At 50.1% G+C, this 18,435-nt stretch overlaps 8 protein-coding genes across 9 annotated transcripts; 2 read left to right on the top strand and 6 right to left on the bottom strand.

The window, feature by feature from the left end:
* Window positions 1-2,988: 2,988 nt before the first annotated feature.
* L3040_000773 (uncharacterized protein) lies at window positions 2,989-4,276 on the bottom strand (the record flags this gene model as incomplete). The annotated part of the gene is made up of 3 exons (XM_007288128.2): window positions 2,989-3,677; window positions 3,725-3,979; window positions 4,066-4,276. 3 exons carry the CDS (start codon window positions 4,274-4,276, stop codon window positions 2,989-2,991), a joined length of 1,155 nt encoding a protein of 384 aa, XP_007288190.2.
* Window positions 4,277-6,057: 1,781 nt separating this feature from the next.
* L3040_000772 (uncharacterized protein) lies at window positions 6,058-7,954 on the top strand (the record flags this gene model as incomplete). Its single annotated transcript, XM_007288129.2, has 2 exons — window positions 6,058-6,324; window positions 6,497-7,954. The coding sequence occupies 2 exons, from the start codon at window positions 6,058-6,060 to the stop codon at window positions 7,952-7,954; spliced, it is 1,725 nt and encodes a 574-aa protein (XP_007288191.2).
* An 866-nt stretch (window positions 7,955-8,820) lies between these two features.
* Window positions 8,821-10,277, bottom strand: L3040_000771 (uncharacterized protein; the record flags this gene model as incomplete). 2 transcript variants are annotated; one of them, XM_007288130.2, is made up of 5 exons in its annotated part: window positions 8,821-9,140; window positions 9,197-9,381; window positions 9,436-9,820; window positions 9,874-10,042; window positions 10,104-10,277. In XM_007288130.2, 5 exons carry the CDS (start codon window positions 10,275-10,277, stop codon window positions 8,821-8,823), a joined length of 1,233 nt encoding a protein of 410 aa, XP_007288192.1. The 2 variants fall into 2 exon arrangements, with proteins under 2 accessions (XP_007288192.1, XP_066013334.1); XM_066155301.1 differs by having other exon boundaries at window positions 9,221-9,381.
* Window positions 10,278-11,058: 781 nt separating this feature from the next.
* On the bottom strand, window positions 11,059-13,125 carry L3040_000770 (uncharacterized protein; the record flags this gene model as incomplete). Its single annotated transcript, XM_066155300.1, has 4 exons — window positions 11,059-11,416; window positions 11,488-12,567; window positions 12,616-12,811; window positions 12,882-13,125. The coding sequence occupies 4 exons, from the start codon at window positions 13,123-13,125 to the stop codon at window positions 11,059-11,061; spliced, it is 1,878 nt and encodes a 625-aa protein (XP_066013333.1).
* A 690-nt stretch (window positions 13,126-13,815) lies between these two features.
* L3040_000769 (uncharacterized protein) lies at window positions 13,816-14,568 on the bottom strand (the record flags this gene model as incomplete). The annotated part of the gene is made up of 3 exons (XM_066155299.1): window positions 13,816-13,899; window positions 13,949-14,021; window positions 14,096-14,568. The coding sequence occupies 3 exons, from the start codon at window positions 14,566-14,568 to the stop codon at window positions 13,816-13,818; spliced, it is 630 nt and encodes a 209-aa protein (XP_066013332.1).
* A 782-nt stretch (window positions 14,569-15,350) lies between these two features.
* On the bottom strand, window positions 15,351-16,153 carry L3040_000768 (uncharacterized protein; the record flags this gene model as incomplete). Its single annotated transcript, XM_007288133.2, has 2 exons — window positions 15,351-15,865; window positions 15,919-16,153. The coding sequence occupies 2 exons, from the start codon at window positions 16,151-16,153 to the stop codon at window positions 15,351-15,353; spliced, it is 750 nt and encodes a 249-aa protein (XP_007288195.1).
* Window positions 16,154-16,380: 227 nt separating this feature from the next.
* L3040_000767 (uncharacterized protein) lies at window positions 16,381-17,344 on the top strand (the record flags this gene model as incomplete). The annotated part of the gene is made up of 2 exons (XM_007288134.2): window positions 16,381-16,481; window positions 16,579-17,344. The coding sequence occupies 2 exons, from the start codon at window positions 16,381-16,383 to the stop codon at window positions 17,342-17,344; spliced, it is 867 nt and encodes a 288-aa protein (XP_007288196.2).
* Window positions 17,345-17,452: 108 nt separating this feature from the next.
* Window positions 17,453-18,417, bottom strand: L3040_000766 (uncharacterized protein; the record flags this gene model as incomplete). Its single annotated transcript, XM_007288135.2, has 2 exons — window positions 17,453-17,500; window positions 17,551-18,417. 2 exons carry the CDS (start codon window positions 18,415-18,417, stop codon window positions 17,453-17,455), a joined length of 915 nt encoding a protein of 304 aa, XP_007288197.1.
* Window positions 18,418-18,435: the final 18 nt, after the last annotated feature.

Here is an 18,435-nt window from a genome sequence, read left to right as displayed (position 1 = left end):
TTCTTTCTTTCTTTCTTTCTTTTTTTTTTTTTTTTTTTTTCAAAGGTGAGTGATGTTCTTGATGATGGCTACGTCGTTGACAGTATGAATGGTTTCGGTAAGAAAAAAAATGCATATTGATGTTGCGTATATGGCGGTGATCGCTTTTGCCTTTTCCCGATTTTACTTCGTAAAGCTTTTTCTTTGAATGCTGTTCTGGAAGATCTGGGGGCTTTGGATTTATACATGTGTGTGTGTGTGTTTGTGTGTGTATTTGTATGGGCGTCAGAGGTTTCCAGAATGAAATCCGAGGGCATTAGAAGGATGTTGATTTTTAGGAGGAGAGAGCTGAGAGTTATATGTAAACTGTGGGAGTAGGCAGGAGGCTATAAGTTCTAGTACAGGAATAGGCAGCTGGGTGAATAGCTGAATCGAGATCCCTCTCCCGCTCCCGCGCTCGCGCTGGATTAAATCTTTTTGCCTATATTGTAATTTCATGATGGGAAACAGAGAGATTGATACACTGGTCTCAAAATATAGAGCTCTAAACTTTTTGGATTCTCGTCTCTCAACGGAGGCTACGCGTGATGGCGCGATCCTCCGCTGGTAAATCTAGACCAAAGAATGCCCTGGCTACCGGGTCTGAGAACATATGTACATATAAAAGACGACTTCTTTTCGGAATACACAAAGAACGAGATGAACTTGCCTGAAGTAAAAAAACCAAGAAAACAAGGGCAAGGATCGCAAATAAAAAACAGACGGAAGAAAGACAGGACATCTGATAAATCCTCGAGCTCGAAGCCTTCCTCAGGTGGGTGGTCCGAAGAATCGAGCTAGAAGATAGATACCCTTGGGATTATCGAAGTTCAAGCACAGCCTCTCACGATAACGCTTAAGAGAAGGCTGCTCCGCTTCAGCTTGAGGGAGATTTGTTGGCCGACATGGAGACGGTCATATCGACTACAAGGAAACTTGTTTGCAAAGAGGATCCAGGTCCCACTCAAATTTCCTTGGTCTATTCTAAAATTTTCCGGTTCTAGTCATGAGAATATTAGGTGTTGTTTTGCTCGCGATCTATTGGCTGCAAGTATGAACTTCCTCAAGAATAAAATAAAATAGAATAGAATAAATAGATAGATAGATAAATAATTGGATTTGAAATGGTAATGAGAAAAGGACTCTCGACAGCAACAAGAAGGTTTCGCAGCGCTTGCAAAGAAAGCTCTAGCTCGCTTTACGAATTCTCAAAATCAAAAAATAAAATCGCAATTCGATGGCCGAAGTCGTTCGGGAGTTTCTCTAAAAGCGAGCCTTGAAGTTCTCCGACTATAGAACTTTGAGAAATTTTAACTGAGTTTGAAAATCTATATGCCATATCTTCATGCTTGTGTGTAAGCTCGATTTGGCTATTGGCCGGCCCACTACGCGGGAATCATGCTTGTATATGACTATGACCATGACCCTTCGGCGGTATCGCTATAGGATAGACACAATCCAGTGAGATGGACAAGGTTCGTCGATAGTGAGCGCACGTATTTGAATACCCACGGTCGCATTGATTGCTCATGAACCCAGATGCGACATGCTCAGAGACGAAAAGCAGGCACAGTTTGAGGAAGAGGCTGGTCTGGTCTCGGTCTCGGTCTGGCCTAGTTGTACGAGTTGCGAGACTGATCAAGCTGTGGACTGGCACCACCCGCGCTAGCGAGCTAGTCGCAGAAATATATTACGGAGGTTTATTCATGTGAGAATGCGGGACTTGGCTTGCGCTCTTGTTTTCTAACAACCAAGAAGGAAAAATGGAAGGAAGAAGGGAATTGACAATCGCCAGACGATCTTCAACACCGGCCGCTCATGAGGACATCCCGCGGGACCTTTACGTACGTAGTACACGATTACAATCTAGATCTAGGCTGTAGTACCTACTTGCTTGTAGATAAAGAGCGAATAATCCAGCTCGAGCGAGGCTCTTTTCACTACAATCTCTAAACACATATCCCCTTTTCCCGCTTTTGTTTAAGGCTTCAACTAGCTATCTTGTGTCATCATCATCATCATCATCATCGTGGATCGTGGTTCGTGATTCGTGGTCCACCCAATGCTCCAAGACCGGACTTGAATTCGTATGCAGCCGCTCGGACATAAGCCATGCGTGCGTACATCCAGCACGAGACCTCGTCGGCCGCGGTCTCGCTTCGCTTTCGCTTTCGCTTTCGAATTCGATTCCGCGTGCTAGCAAGAAAAGACTACTTTCCTCGAGGGGTTCCTCGAGGGGAGGGGAGAGGGAGAGGGGGAATCGAAATTGATGTAGAGCCAGCCCTGTGCTTTCGTCCCCCGTGTATAGAGGAGGATTCGTGTTACTACTACCGCTGCTCACTGCACTTCACTTCACATCAATTTCCACTTTTGATTCAAGTTCAAGTTCAAGTTCAAGTTGTAGTTCAAGTTGAACTCAACAAGAGCATGCTGCATTCACATGTATATAAGAATATGTACATATTCCCAGCCAAAAGGCCGAATACAGAAAACTCAAGCCAGCAAGCAAGTACTACAAATACAAGACAGTACTCCGCGCCGCAATCTCGCGCCTGCGTATGATACCACCCTCTTACTTCTCTTGCTAGCATACCATGAGAGAGAGAGAGACCACTCATCTATATACCTGCCATGTTGCAACATGGTGTCCACGATCGATCCACCCACCTCTTCTTGCTCTGGCGGCAGACCTTTGGAAGACCAAAGAATTGGAAGAGGAGGAGGGGGGGCGTGAGAGACAGGGTGAGAGGTTGGGAAAGGGTGGTTGAGGACAAATTATCTTCGATCGATCGCTCTGCTTTACAGAGAGAAACCCCGCTTAATCTCTATTTTCGCATGCGAAAAAGGGCAGAACGAGCGAGGCGGATGTGACAAGCATCGTTGATCGTCCTTGTAAACACCGTGGTATCTTCCCATCCCGGGACGCCCGACACGAGAAGCCGGCTATCATTTCATTCCCCTGCCTGTCTTTCATCTCATACGAGAAAACGCGGCGCTGTATCTGGTCTCGATATCGTCACCTCTGCGATGCCACATCGGTCCCGAGCCACGAAGCAGACAGTCGCTTTTCTGAGTGCGCTCGATCGCCTCCCCATTAACGTACCACCCCTCCTCGATTAGCGGCCTCTCAGTATCCTTCCAGTACTTGGCCTTGTCGGGGGACTTGACGTCCAGGTCACCGATCCGAGCCTCGAGTCTGCGCACATCCCTTATCGGGCCGTCGGGGAAGCGGACGAACACGGTGCAGTCCCTCAAGGTCATGGCTACTAACAGCTTCTCATTACTGAGGTCGGGTTGCATGACACCCTGAGTGTCCATGGCTTGTTGGCAGTCGCGGAGACGTCTGAGCAGTGTGGTTGTGCTGAGCCAAGCGACGAAACGATTGAGTTCCGCTTGGGTGGCCCGGGGCCCGAGGATGATCTTAGCGCAGGAGGCGATGTGTTCACGGTTTCCGGAGACGAGCTTCAGTGGGCAGAAGGTCTTCTCGTGAGGCAGGTTAGGCTTGCCAGTCACGTCGGTCATGTCATTCTCCCGGTCGATCAAGGAGTTTTTGCGGGCGACTTTGGCGCAGGTACGGCAGCGTCTGGCATCTGAGGGAGCGGAGGGGGATTGGACGAGCCACTTGGGTTTGAACTGGACGATTGTCTCGCCCGGGGATGCTGGTCTTGTCAACAGAGATCTAGAGTTTAATGTGTGCTTGGCATACCTGGGGTCATAGCCGTCACGAGCAAGCCGTAATCGTCATCGGCGAGCATGACCCCTCTGCGCTTGGCTAGTCGGGGAAGTGACTCGAGCTCCTTATTGAGGCGAGAGATGATATTACCAGCTCTGACACCGACGATGCCCTGGTAAACCAGTTGGCTCTCCGCAAAGAGCGGACGGATGAGCCGCACCCACGCATCTTGAGCGACAGCACAGGGTAAAGTCGTTGGAAGGTCCTTGCGAAGCCGAAGTAGCTTATCTAGATCGCTGTTAGCGATGCAACTAGAGGATTGCCACTCCACGCGATCGAATCCTCGAGAAGCGTGATTTTGAAAGGCCACCCACTGTCAAAAAAAATCTCATCGATGGAGTCGGTCTCAAGCTCAATCTCACTTGGAGGTGGAGTGCCGGCGCCACAATGCTCAAGCTCGGTTTGTCGAGGTTCATCGCTTGGTGGAGACTTCACGGTGATCTGATATACGATGTTGGCAGCGCCCTCTGCGAGGAAGTGGGTCTCGGTATGCTCAGGGAGGATTGGGACCGTGGAATTCTCCATGGTAGCGGTCGCAGATCGACTCTATTGCTTGATGGATTCTGGAAGCCGTGAAGTGAAATTGTTGAACAAGAAAGGCTCATGTAGATAGGTAGATAATTAGCTGTTTTGGTATGCTCGTAGCCCGTCGGTTACCAACGAATAAGCACTGGCACTGGGGGAGCCCGGCCCGGTATTTATCCGTTACCGACCGGACTGCCTCCAACCGCATTCAAGCAGGCGGAACGAAGAGTTCTTGGGGTTTTTGCTTCCAAAGAGTCCAGAGGAGGGCTGTGTCCTGACAACGCAGCCGCAGTTTATCTCAAAGCAGATCTGAGAGTCGTTAAGATATCCCACAGACGAGAATGCAATGTAAATTACTCAAAGGAATCAGGCCGTACCAGCAGAGATCCGCATCTGCAGTTGAAGGAAGTTTGCAGCTATTGAATTGGAAGCCCGGTTGTTGGCAGTGGTTTGGTGCAGATTGAGTTCGGTATGATTAAGGCTCGGTCAAGGATGTGTAGTTGATGGTAGTGTCGACCATGCGCTCTAATAATAAAATAGTACTAGGATTCCAATCAGCTGAAGTCTACCAGATGGATTGGAAGATACTTACCCTCTAGTTTATTTTTCTACCGATAATCGAGATAAGATATGTATAAGGGTTATTACAGTAGGGGTTTCTTTCTATTGTTGGGTTCCCAAGACCGTGGATTTGACCTGGACAAGAGCTGCCCTTCAACCAACCACTCCTGGCAGTAAATTAAGCGATGCTCTGGGGGCGACAAATAATGAAAGTGTATTGTGAAGGAGGATGTCGTCGGTGTATAGGTACCTTTCCCATTGCCACATTGATCCCGGTCTAAGTAACAGATAGCCAACGAAAGAAGTGCTGGATAGAAGCCGAGCCAGGTTAAGGATCGAAATGTGCCATGGCCCGAGGAATTATGTGCAAGAGACAACAAATATACAAGTGTGGAGAAGGAACAAACATGAGCCGAAAATGCAAAAGAATGAAGTGGGAGTCGGATCTACGGAGTAGTGCTAATTGTGGTGGCGATAGTCGCTTGTTCTGTTGAGGGTCCGCGGCGCTTAGTCATGGAGCCTGGCCTTGGGGTACGGGTACCGATAGTAGGTGCGAAGGGTACGTGCCTAGGGCGAGCGAGGTACAACGATACGGAGGGTGTGTGAAATACAGAGATACCTGGGTAAAGTCGGTGAAAATGATATGTACTTCTATTTGTATATGTTATACACAATATGTCTATATGTCCATATGTCTACATGTCTACATGTCTATCTGTATATCTAGGTATATACAATCACACCAACAAACCACAGCCCATGTGATCCGCCATGCAGATTGTCTTCTCCACGTGATATATGCAGAGCTCCACTCTAATTCCCCACCTCCCCATGACGGTGCCGAAAACCTTCAAGGAAATGCCCAGGATCAACATCTTCCTCCGCATCCTGATCTCTGCGGCGTCTACCTACCGGTACTCACCCTCACACACTCGCATTCACCCGCTAATAATAATTCTCATCAACTTGTTTGACCTCCTCCTCATCCTCCTCTTCTTCCTCCTCTTCCCCTACCTCATCCTCCTCCAACCTATTCACGTCCAAGTCGTTTTATAACAATCACCATTTCCTTTCACCCTAAGGCCTTCTTATCACCAGGGCAAATCAGCGGGTTTGCACACGCGACACCCAGAGAATAAAGTCCTATCACCATCGCAAGTCCCACGACCCTCAGTATACAGAGACGGCGCGGCTCTGTGGACTTCTAATGCCATCTCACCATGGCCTTCAACTTCAACTGGTCGCCTTTGACGGCCGATGCGGACTTCTACCAGAGGGCCCAGGAGATGCTCACGACCGCGCTCAATAAATCGCCCAAGCCTCCCATCATCGTCGACGACATTCTGGTCAACGAACTGAACCTGGGCAGCGTGCCACCCGAACTCGAGATACTGGAGATCGGAGATCTGGCAGAGGATAGGTTTAGGGGCATCTTCAAGATGTGCTATTCTGGAGATGCCTTCTTGACCCTCAAAACAAGGGTCCAAGTACGTCGCACAACAACCCCTTCTCTTCACATTGTTGCGGATAACTCCTATTCCTCTGGGTGCATTGGCTATGGGAAATTTGCGCACATCGATAAGCGCTCATCCTTTGGTGGCATCCCTGGATGGGCTATATATAGCTATATAGAGCTGAGGCTGATATATCAAAAAACAGGCAAACCCCCTGAATACATATCTTTTTTCCAAGCCGTCTTTCACGTCCCCGCAGCCCCTCGCAGCCTCCTCCGGCTTGACGATCCCGCTCCAGATCACGTTGTCAGAGATCAAGTTGTCGGCATTCATCATTTTGGTTTTCTCCAGATCGAAAGGACTGACGCTTGTCTTCCGAAATGACCCCCTCGAATCGCTCAAGGTCTCATCGACGTTCGACTCGATACCATTCGTCCGCGACTACCTGCAAAAGGAAATTGAGAAGCAACTGCGAACATTGATGATGGACGAGCTGCCTGCGATCATCCATAAACTTTCATTGAAATTGTGGTGCCCGGAATATAGCGCAAAGGAAGAGGAAGAGATCGCGCATGCTAAGACGCTGGACAAGGAAGATGTCGCCGTAGACCCATTCGCCAGCCCCCCACTGGACGCAGTGGACTCGAGAGGAAATGTCTTGGATGCGAATGAGATTTCTTCACTGTCACTAGATGGCGGGTCTGAGATCCATTCGCTGTTCTCCCAGAAGAATTTACTCCGCCTGGCGGCATTAACCGATTCGCACCGAACCCTTTCTTTGTTCACGCCATCCATCCGCGATGCTGTGTTCAGAGCTTGGGCAGGGCCGTCATCTGATCGCAATGAGGGCGCTTCTACCCCTGCAACACCAACTCTCATTAGGTCGCACTCAACAGCCGGTAGCACTAGCACGACGTATACCTTCCTGAACAGAGGCTCAGAAGATGGCCACAGCAGTTTGCCTTCCAGACCTTCTCTCGTGAGCTTGCCATCAGCAACTACCGGACTCGGCCTGGGTGCTGGTAGACATTCGCAGTCGCACAAGCGCAAAAAGAAGACGCGCGTGGTCAACCTCCGGAAGCCCAAGACGACTGGTGATATCAGCGAATCTGGCGAAAGCGAGACTGCTTCTATTGTGGAAGCCTCGGAGCCCATCATGTCCAGCCGTGTCCCAGAGCCGGAAGATAACATCATTGAGCCTCCCCAGTCTCCCAATCACCGAGTTCGTTTCCGCACCAGCAGTATTGACCTTGGAGACTCGCCAAGAAAGTCCAGAGTGTCTCATCCTCGCCCAGCGCTGAACATGACTTCAAATATGCCACCCGAGCAGGCAATACTCGACTCTGCCCCGACGGCAGAGAAGCCAGAGTCAACTGCTCCTATCTTCAGTCGAGAGCACAGACCGGCTCACCAAACTTTCGCTCCCTATTCAGCGGAGAAAGCATCTTCCACCGCGCGATCTCTCGCTCCAGCGCCTCTGTTATCAGAAACCCCCTCTGCAGCAGGAAGTATTTTCGAGCAAGCCTGGGTTATGAAGATGGCTGGTGAGATGGCACGTCGTGCCCACGACGATAAAGCTGTCCACGCTGCCCGCGAAGGATGGTCGCAAACTCACACCGAAAGAGAAGACACCCCGCCTCCAGCATACGAGGCAAAAGCTTAGTACTACTCCCCTTTCTCGATTTATCGATCACAGAGAAACTTTTCTTTTGTCACTCACCAAAATGGGTCGAAGGCGTTTTGGAGTCGAAGGTTAATACGACGACTCACTCCTCTCTTTTGAAATTACATTTGTAGCGATTTAGCGTGATTCTATGGATAGCCTCTTCGGATGGTCATCCACGTTCCTCTGGTAATAGGTGGAGCTGGCTTATGGGGTCGGGTCCATGGGTCCATGGGGTGGGTAATGCGGCCAGGCTCTAATCAAGACCCGTGTATTTTTTTTTGGCTTTTGGTTCTCCGATAGAAGAATGGGCGGTGGAATGGGATGGGAAGGGATGGTACGGGACGGGACTGGGTTTACGCACGTTACAGACTGACACCACGTGTCGTCGAGATCTTCCTTTTCCTTTGTTTACTTGATCGGGTGAGGTGTGGATAAGATACGAGACGGATCGATAAGGATGAGAGAAGAAAACACGGGGAGGGAGCAAGGAGGGGGAGGAAGCAGTGTAACCTTGTCATGATAGTGTATTAGCCAGCATCCTGGCGCGAACAAGTAAGCAAGCAATGAATGGATGTCTAGACGATTTTGAACGTATGGCGTAGTATTGAGATGAGACACTGTAGGCCGGACAGCAGTGCTGCTGCACGAACTTCCACGTGCTGTCGTTGAGGAAAGGAGGGGAAGAATGAAATGAAGATTGAAAGCGTGACAAATCGTTGGATCGCTGAGATGGGCCTCCGTTAACATGGCATCTCGTCTATCGTACTAACCTACACAAGCCGTACATCTTTTCCTCTCTTCACGCCCTAACTAACCCATGACCCGATTTTCTCGATCACGTGTGATTAGTATTAAGCCTAGACTTATATCGAATCTCTCACAACGCACTCCCGCGTCGGCAGGCACACATCCAGCCTATCGAGGTATTTATCCAACGGCCCTTTCGGGCCCCCCACCCACTTGATATACCCATGGAACTCCTCCTGCCCCTCGCTCTCCAGCGGCAAGCGATCGTCGCCCCAGTGCCCCTCGAAGTACAGATAGTTGACCGGCGTGCCTTCGATTGCCGCGGTGAACTTCTTCTCCGTGACGTCGAGCGTATAGTAATACGCTTCGAGTGTCGGGTCCCACAGCTTGCCTTGCTGCGTACGGTCATATGCTATGTGTGCTGGGATGAAGCCATCTGGGTCATGTCAGTGAGTGAGGTCTGCGGGGCGGGAAAATGAACGAGGCAAGTACTGGTGCTGTGGAGGTCGATATTACCGGCTACTGCGTAATTGGCGTGCGAGCCTTTTGCGCTGAACGAGACAGGTCTCTTGCCGATCTTGCGGACAGCCGAATAGGTGAATGCAAAGCCAAATTCGTGCTGGGAGTACCAGACTGCGGTCGGGGTTCCGTTTTGGAAGCGCACCATGTTGTGTTCCCTGGCATCGTGTTAGTTAGCTAGGCTTTTGTGGAGGCCAAGAGTGGTGAAGTACCAATCGCCTAGGTGGTTGCCGACTTGGTGGCCGAGTGCAGAAGGCCCGTCGTTGAAGGTGTAGAAATACATGTAGAAAGCATCGACGAGGCCATTGCCCTTGTCGGCGACTATGATGACGGTACTTTTTGCGCCGGTTGATGCTAGGGTCTTGGGATCAGGCGATTGGCCTTTCAAGAACCCGGGGTACTTGACAAGACCTTCGGTTGAAGTGAGGAAGATCTTCTCTCCGCCGAGCGTGTTCAAATCATTCAAGTTGTCCAGGTTGAGCGGTTTTGGCGCATCAGACACAGCAGTGGAGTTGATGGCTGGGAAGGTGTTCTCAATGTGCTTTTGCATGTCACTTGGATTGTATGGATCCTCCGAGTGCATAAATACATACGGAGCTAAAAGAAAATCAGCTTACTGGTTGTCTTGTTTGTTGCTGGGGGAAACGTACCATACTCCAAGACATAGTCCGGTATCGCAGTGCCATCAAGGCTCTTAGCAAGCTCAGCTCGCAGCGCCAGCGACTCCCCTGGAATCTTGTACGCTATCTGCTCATCTCCATGCCTATACACTGCAACCGACAACGCAAGAACGAACAGGACCACAACAGCCAAAACCACCTGATAGCACGTGACGGGTCAGCCTTTCTTCTTATTCTGTTGCGCGACCAGAAGAGCGTACCCTGACTTTCGAGATGTTTTCCAGAAAGACTCGTAACCTGGGTGGTAAATATCTTATCAAGACGCCGCGCGAGGCAACTCTTGCCTTTGATGGTATTGCGCCGGGCAGGAAAGCGTCATGCTCGAGGTCGCTCAGCTCGACATCATCCTGGGCTTCGTTCCCGCGACCATTCATCTTCGTGAGCTGATCTATTCAAAAAGCAGGTATCTTCCAGAGAGGACAGCTGGATGAATATAGGGCGTTCCGGGGCTATCCTAGAGGTCGGGGTGGCTCGGGAATGGGGTCAAAGCTGACGCAAACGGGTACGGTTGCATCGGAACAGCCACGAAACGCCCTCGGATACCTCGGTGGAATTTGCCCAGAAGTGGTAAGCGCCGTGGAATTAAGAATTAGACCTGTAAATACATGGCCGTGAAGACTGCTGGTGTCAAATTGATGAGAACGAAGTTAGAAAGTATACCCTCGAAGACACTGTGCTCGAAGCTGGGGTGTTCTCAATGCTTGACTCAGTTCGTTCCCATGGTCGTGCGTAGCTGAGTCAGCTAGCTAGCTGCAGGACCCGTGTTTTGACGACGACGAGTTGACTCTCTCCCCATTCAAGCCCATCATTATCCATATCGGAATTGACTCTGTAAATAACTATACAGGACACACCCAGTCCATATACGTTTACTATAGCCAAAATCAGTCCTCTATCTGAGCAGGACTTTGATATGTACATGCGAATCTGAGACTATTGCCTCCAACCTACCTAGCCGAGCGAGCCATATAATATTATAAGAGTACAGTGCAAAGATTCATATGCTGATTAAGAAGCTTAAACTATCATTAAAGTTATCTAGCGTGAATAGTTTTTGAACAATTAGACATAAACTACTATCCTGCAGACTATTCATGTCAGACCCAAATCCCGTAAGATTCTACTGCACACCCATCTAGCGTTCGCCAGTGTCACCTACCACGATCTATCTTCCTCATCGGGCAAAGGCACTTGCCAGCCCTGGACCGGCGCTAGAGATATAACACCGAATGGTACCATATCCATTTCTCCTGTCTTCTCGGCCGCCAAAGCTTTCTTCACCCTCGCCAGGTCCTCCTCAGTATGCTCTTCAGCTTCAAAAACAGCTTTGTCCGCCACTCTGTACTCAGGCTTTCCCAGGTCATCAATAAAAATTCCCCTCTCCCTCTTATCCTGGAACTCTTTTGCAATCACAGTCAAGATGTCGTTAGCATCGTACTCGAACGCAACTTCGATAGTCACTTCACCTGCCGGTTTCTCCGGCAAAGCCCCCATCTCCAGCACTCCCAATTCCCTGTTATTGATAGCCATCAACCTCTCGCCTTGCAGGATCCGTAGGCGGATCTGCGACTGGCCGTTTGAAACGTGGTGACGTTGATTGTCCTCCGAATAGGCGTCATATGACTCCGAGGGATGATTCTGGTGAATAAGCCGTTCGAAGTCTCGATGCCGAGCGAGAGGACGGTGATCTCGAAATTCCCCAGCATAGGTCCGCTGCCCCCAATGCCGGATAGCACCCGAGCTTGTTGGGCGGCTCCGCGGATGATAGCCTCGTCGGGATTGAACCCCCCAGGCGCCGGCTCGACTCGCTTGTCCTCGAAGTACGCCTCCAGGAACGGCTGGACTTTGGCTACGTGCGTGGGGTCGCCTTTGAGGATGATGCTTTTAATGCTGGTTGTGTTGAGCTTGGCTTCCTGCAAGACTTTATCAATGTGTGTAACGCTTATTTCGAAGATCTCTTTGTAGAGGCCTTTCAAGTCATCTGGCGTGACGACCACGGAGAAATCGCCAACTTGGATTTCGGCCGAAGCATTGGTAGCCAAGACTCCCTCGGCATATCTTACCCTGGCTTTCAGTCCATCAATTATCTCTATAGCTCGCTTTAAGCTCCCACCGTTACCAACCGAGAACTTCTCAACAATAGCATCGAGCAAAACCCGATCATAAGCCGCGCCTCCAAGTGATCTATCCACCGCGCTGGCTAAAATCTCAAAAACACCCTGATCCACAGAGATCACGGTGACATCCAAACTCTTCTCACCAACATCGTACACAACGCTCAACTCCTCGTAATCAGGACTCTTGGGTTCCTTTTGATCAAGCTCGTAGCCTATCGCCGCCGCCGTCGGCTCATTGATAACACGGATAGCTTCCAAGCCGCCAAGACCAACAGCGTCTTTCGTTGCTTGTCTCTGGTCGTCCTTAAAGTAGGCTGGGACTGTGACGATGGTGCTTGTGATTTCGTACCCGACATACTGCTCAGCGCTACGTTTCAGCGTCTTGATGACTTCGGCTTGGGCTTGTTCTGGAGTAACGAGTTTTTCTTCGCCGTCGACATGAATACTGATATAAGGCCTGTCATACTTGTTGATGACTCTGTAAGGGATTGTGTCAATGTCACTTTGTAAACTCGAATCGGTGGAGAACCGACGGCCGATGAGGCGTCTATTCAATGATCAGCCTATCCCAAAGAAAGGAAATGACTGCACGCACCTAGCATCAAATATGACATTCTCGGGATCATGGAGAGCGTGTTCTTGCGCTTCCCTTCCCACGAGAACCCGCTCTTTGTAGTAAGCAACGTAATTCGCCGTTGTGCTTCCTCCGTATTCGCTGACAAGAATATGACAGCCAGTTTCGGTAGGAACCGCAACCCGCGAGTAGGATTCTCCTAGCTCAATAGCGATGACTATCATATCAATCATCAGCTTCAATCCCTATCTCTTACAAGAACCGGCGGGATTTGCACAATAGCTTACCGTGACCATGCTCGGCATACCCTTCCGGTCCATAACTCTGGTACTCCGTCCCGTCCAAGACCCGTCCTCTAGGCCATGGCCCAGAGGTCCTTGGGTACAGAGCCACCATCAACGCTAGCGCATTCAGAAACCCAATGGTAGCGATAGTCATATACCGGAAGGATTTGTCTGCCCACGTATCTCTCCACATTTTCGCAAGTTTGGATTTTGCGACTGCTGCGGGGATTTTTCTTGCTCTGGACATCTTGGTAGCTCGTCGGTTATGGCTTGCACAATGACGGTTGTTTCTCTTCATTCAAGATGGATGGTGTTTGTTATCTACCTAATGCATTCTCTACCGCGGCGCAGTTGACGAGACCTGTCCTTCGGGTTGATTATGCTGGCAGGTGAGTCATCAGGTGAAAATTGCCTGATTGGGAAGGGTGCGAGAACACATATCCTGCAGCTGTCTAGTTTGTCTCGCTGTTTCTATCTGTCCTCGGAAGCTTTGATGATGTGGCTAGAAAGAATTGTAGAGAGGTCGGCTGCCTGCCTGGGCTAGGGATGAAAGATTCAGCGCATGGCGGAGTAGGTTTAATTTAGCGAATGATACCCCGCTTTGCCCCTGAAGTAAACAAAGAAGTATGCCTGAAGCTGTGTCAACATTCGGGCTTGCAGAAACTTTCCGATACTTTGGCTTTTTAAAGCTACTCATTCTCAACTATAAGCTTCAAATAATTGATGTTAAGTAAGAGTTTATTCAAACGAAACCCCGAGATTTAAGACCTTGAAGCATCGTGCGCTAATTTGATAGATCGACGGGTGACAAGTGAACCTATCACCGATCAACCTGACCTCTCTACTTCGGAATAGACACCCCCGAGACCTCCTCACAAGTCCGCAAAAGATTCTCTTGAACTTCTACGTTCTTCGCAGCAGCATGCAAATCGTTTGCCTAATTCGCAGCATAATACTTCCCACTCCCAACCTCCTCCAGGTCTCCAGTCGCAAGCGTTCCCAAAAGCCCAACAAGACTTCTCTATGGACCCAGAAGCGCCCGATCCACTCATCTCAGTTTTAACCCAAACAGGCGAGAACGCATTGCTGGAGACACCCGGCCAGTGTCTCGTAACCGAGAACGCGAGAAGGACGTCCATCAACCTTTGCAACATCAACATCCCGCCCTTATAATCAAGATAGACAAGACACTAAGCAGCTGAGGAGATAGCACTTACTTCGAGTCACTGTAAGCCCGCATCCCATCCCAATCTCTCCCGTCGTCCGTCCACCCCACATCAACCAAGTCTTCCCTACCACCCCGATGCAACCCCGAACTCAAGTAGACCAGCCTCCGCGGCTTCTCCATCAAACAGGTCAGCACATAAGAGGCCAGCACATTGACCGCGAACGCGATTGCCAACCCGTCCTCCGTCATCTGTCGGCCTGTCGCGTAGCCCACGCCCGCATTGTGGATGACGGCATCAAAGGGCCCGGATATGTTGGCTTCGTGAGCAAGGGCTTCGGTCAGCGCGATGCTGCTGAGGTCGCCGACGAGGATGCCGGCCGCGCCAGGGGTGGCGGAGAGGGTTTCCTGCGCACGGGGGGGAGAGCGTGCGCGGAGTGTTACAGCGTGGCCAGCGCTGATGAGAGATCTTGCCAGGTGGTGACCGATGCCGTCGGAGGAACCGGTTATGAAAATGCGTGCCATGTTGTCGGCAAAATCATTTTTTCGCTTCTAGTCGCTGGTTTTGAAAACATGGGGAAAGGGAAGGTATGTATATACATACAGGGGACTTTGGTTTTTAGGCCTGGAAGTGTGAATTTAAACCCGAGGCTTTCGGCCGTTCGTGATGTCATGCAGAATATTGAACATCGAAGTGATTCTACTGCAGAGGGAATGTATATGTATTCTGAAGATAAAGGTATCATTATAGGTACTGTATATGAAGATAAATAAATTAGCGTACTGAATATGGAAAAAAAAGTTCGGCCAATATCGTACCTTCAAAAGATGGGCCGAGGCTCAAATGCCGAAGGACTCAACCTTCGGCACAGGAGGCACGCAAACAAATGCCAAAAGCAAACAGGTGGAAGATTCTGACTCAAAATATACAATCGAGCAATCAACGCAGATATTCGGAATCGAAACTTGTCACAATCTGTCTCTGATTGGAGTCAAGGTGCAGCTCTTGGATCCCAAGTAGACCTTTTGTGAACCGGCTTTTCTACAACCCCGTCTTGTAGCAATAGCACAGGAAAAAAACAGCAGGTGTTCTCCGCCATTTCCCTTTCCTAGCATGAAGGTATGATCTCCATACTCCGGAAGATACAGGGTCCCGATCCAGCCAACGTGTATTTTGTCCGTCGAGCAAACGACAGTTCTGACGTTACCCTCCAGATGGTAGACGTGTAGCCCGTTTCCCCGAATAAAGCTCTCTTCGGTCGACGCGGATCTCAAACGATGGTGCTTCAAGGTATCCACAATACCTTTCAACCATTCTTGACCTTGTCCAACTCGGCTTGCTTCGCTTTAATTTCTCTCTGCATTTCCTCCAACAACTCCTGAACCCTCACATTCGCAGCATCAAGCTTCTTCAGCTCCTCCTTCTCGGTCTCCCTAGCGAATGGCTGGTCCGGGCGTTTCGTCAAAGGAATCATAGCTGTCCTTTCTCCGACACTGCTCACCATACCACCCGTCATGACCCTGGTGCCCTTCCCACCACCGCCTTTAATTTTCTCCTTGGGACTCGTCAGTATCTCATAAAATTGCTCATATGGCTCATTAAAGAGCTGCTCCTCGTATTGCCAGGACCTGACGCGACCGCTAGCTCGCATCTCCTCCTTCTCTTTCTCAGTGCCGTAGGGATGGAGGTAGAGGTGATGGTACGTAGTTTGTGGTTTTTCAAGGGACTCGGGGGGGTAGTAGAGCTTGATGGTGACTTCGAATTCTCCCCATCCTGTCTCGTGGACTTCGAAGGGCTCACCCGGCGCGGCTGCTTCGATGGCTGTAGCGCATTAGTATCACAGCTCCTCAGGGTTCCGCGAAGCAAGAACACACTTCGTAGATGGTTTGGAATCGTCTCGTGCAGTTTGAATTGGACCTTCCTGCACCAGTAAGTGATATCCGTGTCATCGACACCCTTCACGAATACGGTCCAGGAATGCGTATGTTCCTCTGGTGTCCCAGGGGGCTTTGGGTTGTCGGGTCCGAACAAGGTTGCCACGGTGCCAATGACGAAAGGTCTGAATATTTGAACGCCCTTAACGCGCTTCTGGTTATGCGGAGGGGCCATATCGAGTTTTCGTGTGTTGTGATATTTGGTGAGAATGGTGGGGCCATTTCCACGGCTCAAAAATACGTAGTATATACGGCGTTAATAAGGTTGCTTTAGTGGGGGTCCAATCATGCGGAGTGGCCAATGCTTCTTGGAAAGGCTTAAGATGAGATGGGCTCTTATCGCTGTCGCCAGTGTGAAACTGAGTCGTCTTGGAATTTAACACCACAAACATACAATCCAAGATGTCGACCAAAAAATTAGTTGTCTGCGGCGGTAACGGCTTCCTCGGATCGAGAATATGCAAATCGGCAGTCGCGAGAGGATGGGACGTGACATCCATCAGGTAGGAAACCTAGCTTTGATCATGTCTTAGGGGCTCTAACACTAGGGTCCAAATCATCTTCATATATAAAGCCCACAATGCTGACGATTCTTGACAGTCGCTCTGGTGAGCCAACTTGGTCCTCCGTCACCTCATCTCCAAATCCGCCAGCTTGGTCCCACAAAGTAACCTGGGAACGCGCCGACATTCTCAAGCCCAAGACCTACGCTCCACTCCTCAAAGACGCAGACTACGTCGTCCATAGCATGGGCATCCTCCTCGAAGCCGACTATAAGGGTGTCGTATCCGGCAAGGAATCCCCGATATCTGGCCTCAAGCGAGCTTTCTCTGCTACGAAGGGCGGATCCCAGAACCCGTTGACGAGGAAGGACGACGAGGATCTCTTACCGCAGGAGACAGATGGCCAATTGACTTACGAGATCATGAATAGAGACTCGGCTATTGCGTTGGCACAAGTAGCGGATAAGGAGAACGTCCCGGCATTTGTGTATATTAGCGCTGCTGGTGGAGCGCCTGTCTTACCAGCGAGATATATCCAGACGAAGAGGCAGGCAGAGAGCACGATTAGCAGCGAGTTCCCGATGATGAGGAGCATTTTTATCAGACCTGGGTTCTTGTACGATAGTTCGAGATCCTTCACGGTGCCCCTGGCGGCGATGACTGGCTTGGGAGCGGCTTTCAACAGTCTCACTGGAGGAATATTTGGGGGAATTATGGGTGCTGCAGGGGTGAAGCCTTTGAAGGCGGATCTGGTGGCGGATGCGGTTGTAGAGGCTTTAGGTGATGATACCACGAAAGGACCCGTCGAGTTGAAGGAGATCGAGGACCTGGCACAAAAGGCATGGAGGAAAGGAATGCTCTGAGCATATAGTTACGGACTTTGCTTGAGCATTGCATTCTCTTGTATTATTATTTGTGTACATCCTAGCTTAGCTTCATGAGGAAAGTCTCCGCCCAACCGGCAAGAAAAGTCATATCATCGTTCCACGCTCAAAACTGTCCCGTATTTCTGCTGTGTACTGGAAGGAGTTAGCATCGAATTGTGATCGGAGGAAAAAATTAGGCATACCTTGTTGTAAAATCTGTTCAGCTTCTGATTGAACTGCTTGTTCTTCTCATTGATGTACGTGACATCACCATCATCCCCATTCGCACCCATCTTGTCTCTCCGCTTCTTCAATCTCGCCTCCTCTGCCTGCTGCAGGTCCTTAACCAGCCGGTCCACTGCATCTTTGGGAGGCTTGTGTTCGACGAATCCAGTAGAGTCAGCCGTAGAGTAGAATGTGCCGTCCTTGTCTACAGCGACTAACTCTCCATCTTCCGTCTCCACAATCTCAAGCCCTCCACTCGCAGCAGCCTTCTCTACTGCCGCCATCTTCTGCTTCTCGTAATGCTCCATATCTGGCTTCAAATCTCGAATCTGTCGCTTGTAAACCTTCCGACTGTCTTGCCTGTAGTCTTGGAATGCCTGATCATCCCTATGTGCATCTTTTTTCTTAATCCGCTTGTCCCATCTCTCGCTCTCCTCGATCGTCCAATCCCACGCTCTCTTTCTCTCAAAGTCGCCCCCAGAAATCTCGGTGTCCGCTTTCAGTAAGTTATGTGATGCGATCGCAGACTTTCGGTTCAGAGATGTAAGGAGGTTTGGATCTGTCGCCAGACGTTGCGATTCCAGGGTTGCCTCCTTCAAGTTCTTCTGGGCGCCGGTTTTGGCGCGTGCTTGCAATGCCTTAAATTTTTCCATACGCTCTTTCGCTTTAGATGCGGCATCTGATGTCTCCGGGGGCCCAGATTGTGCTTCTTCCTGCATTCCTATCTCAGGTGCTGCCTGTTCTGCTGCGATAGGCGATTCGCTTTTCGGGGCGGTCGTAGGATTTGCATCTGCATTCTCTTTCTCTGCAGTCGCTCTAGTCTTGCGCTTCTTTACGGGAGGCATTTTGCTTTCTGGTGTTCT

The sequence above is a fragment of the Drepanopeziza brunnea genome (genome assembly GCF_022702325.1).
Source record: "Drepanopeziza brunnea f. sp. 'multigermtubi' strain 214-2 chromosome Unknown ctg1, whole genome shotgun sequence".
Taxonomy (NCBI): domain Eukaryota; kingdom Fungi; phylum Ascomycota; class Leotiomycetes; order Helotiales; family Drepanopezizaceae; genus Drepanopeziza; species Drepanopeziza brunnea.
Note: the sequence above shows the minus strand (reverse complement) of the source record. Positions and strands in the feature narration are given on the sequence as shown.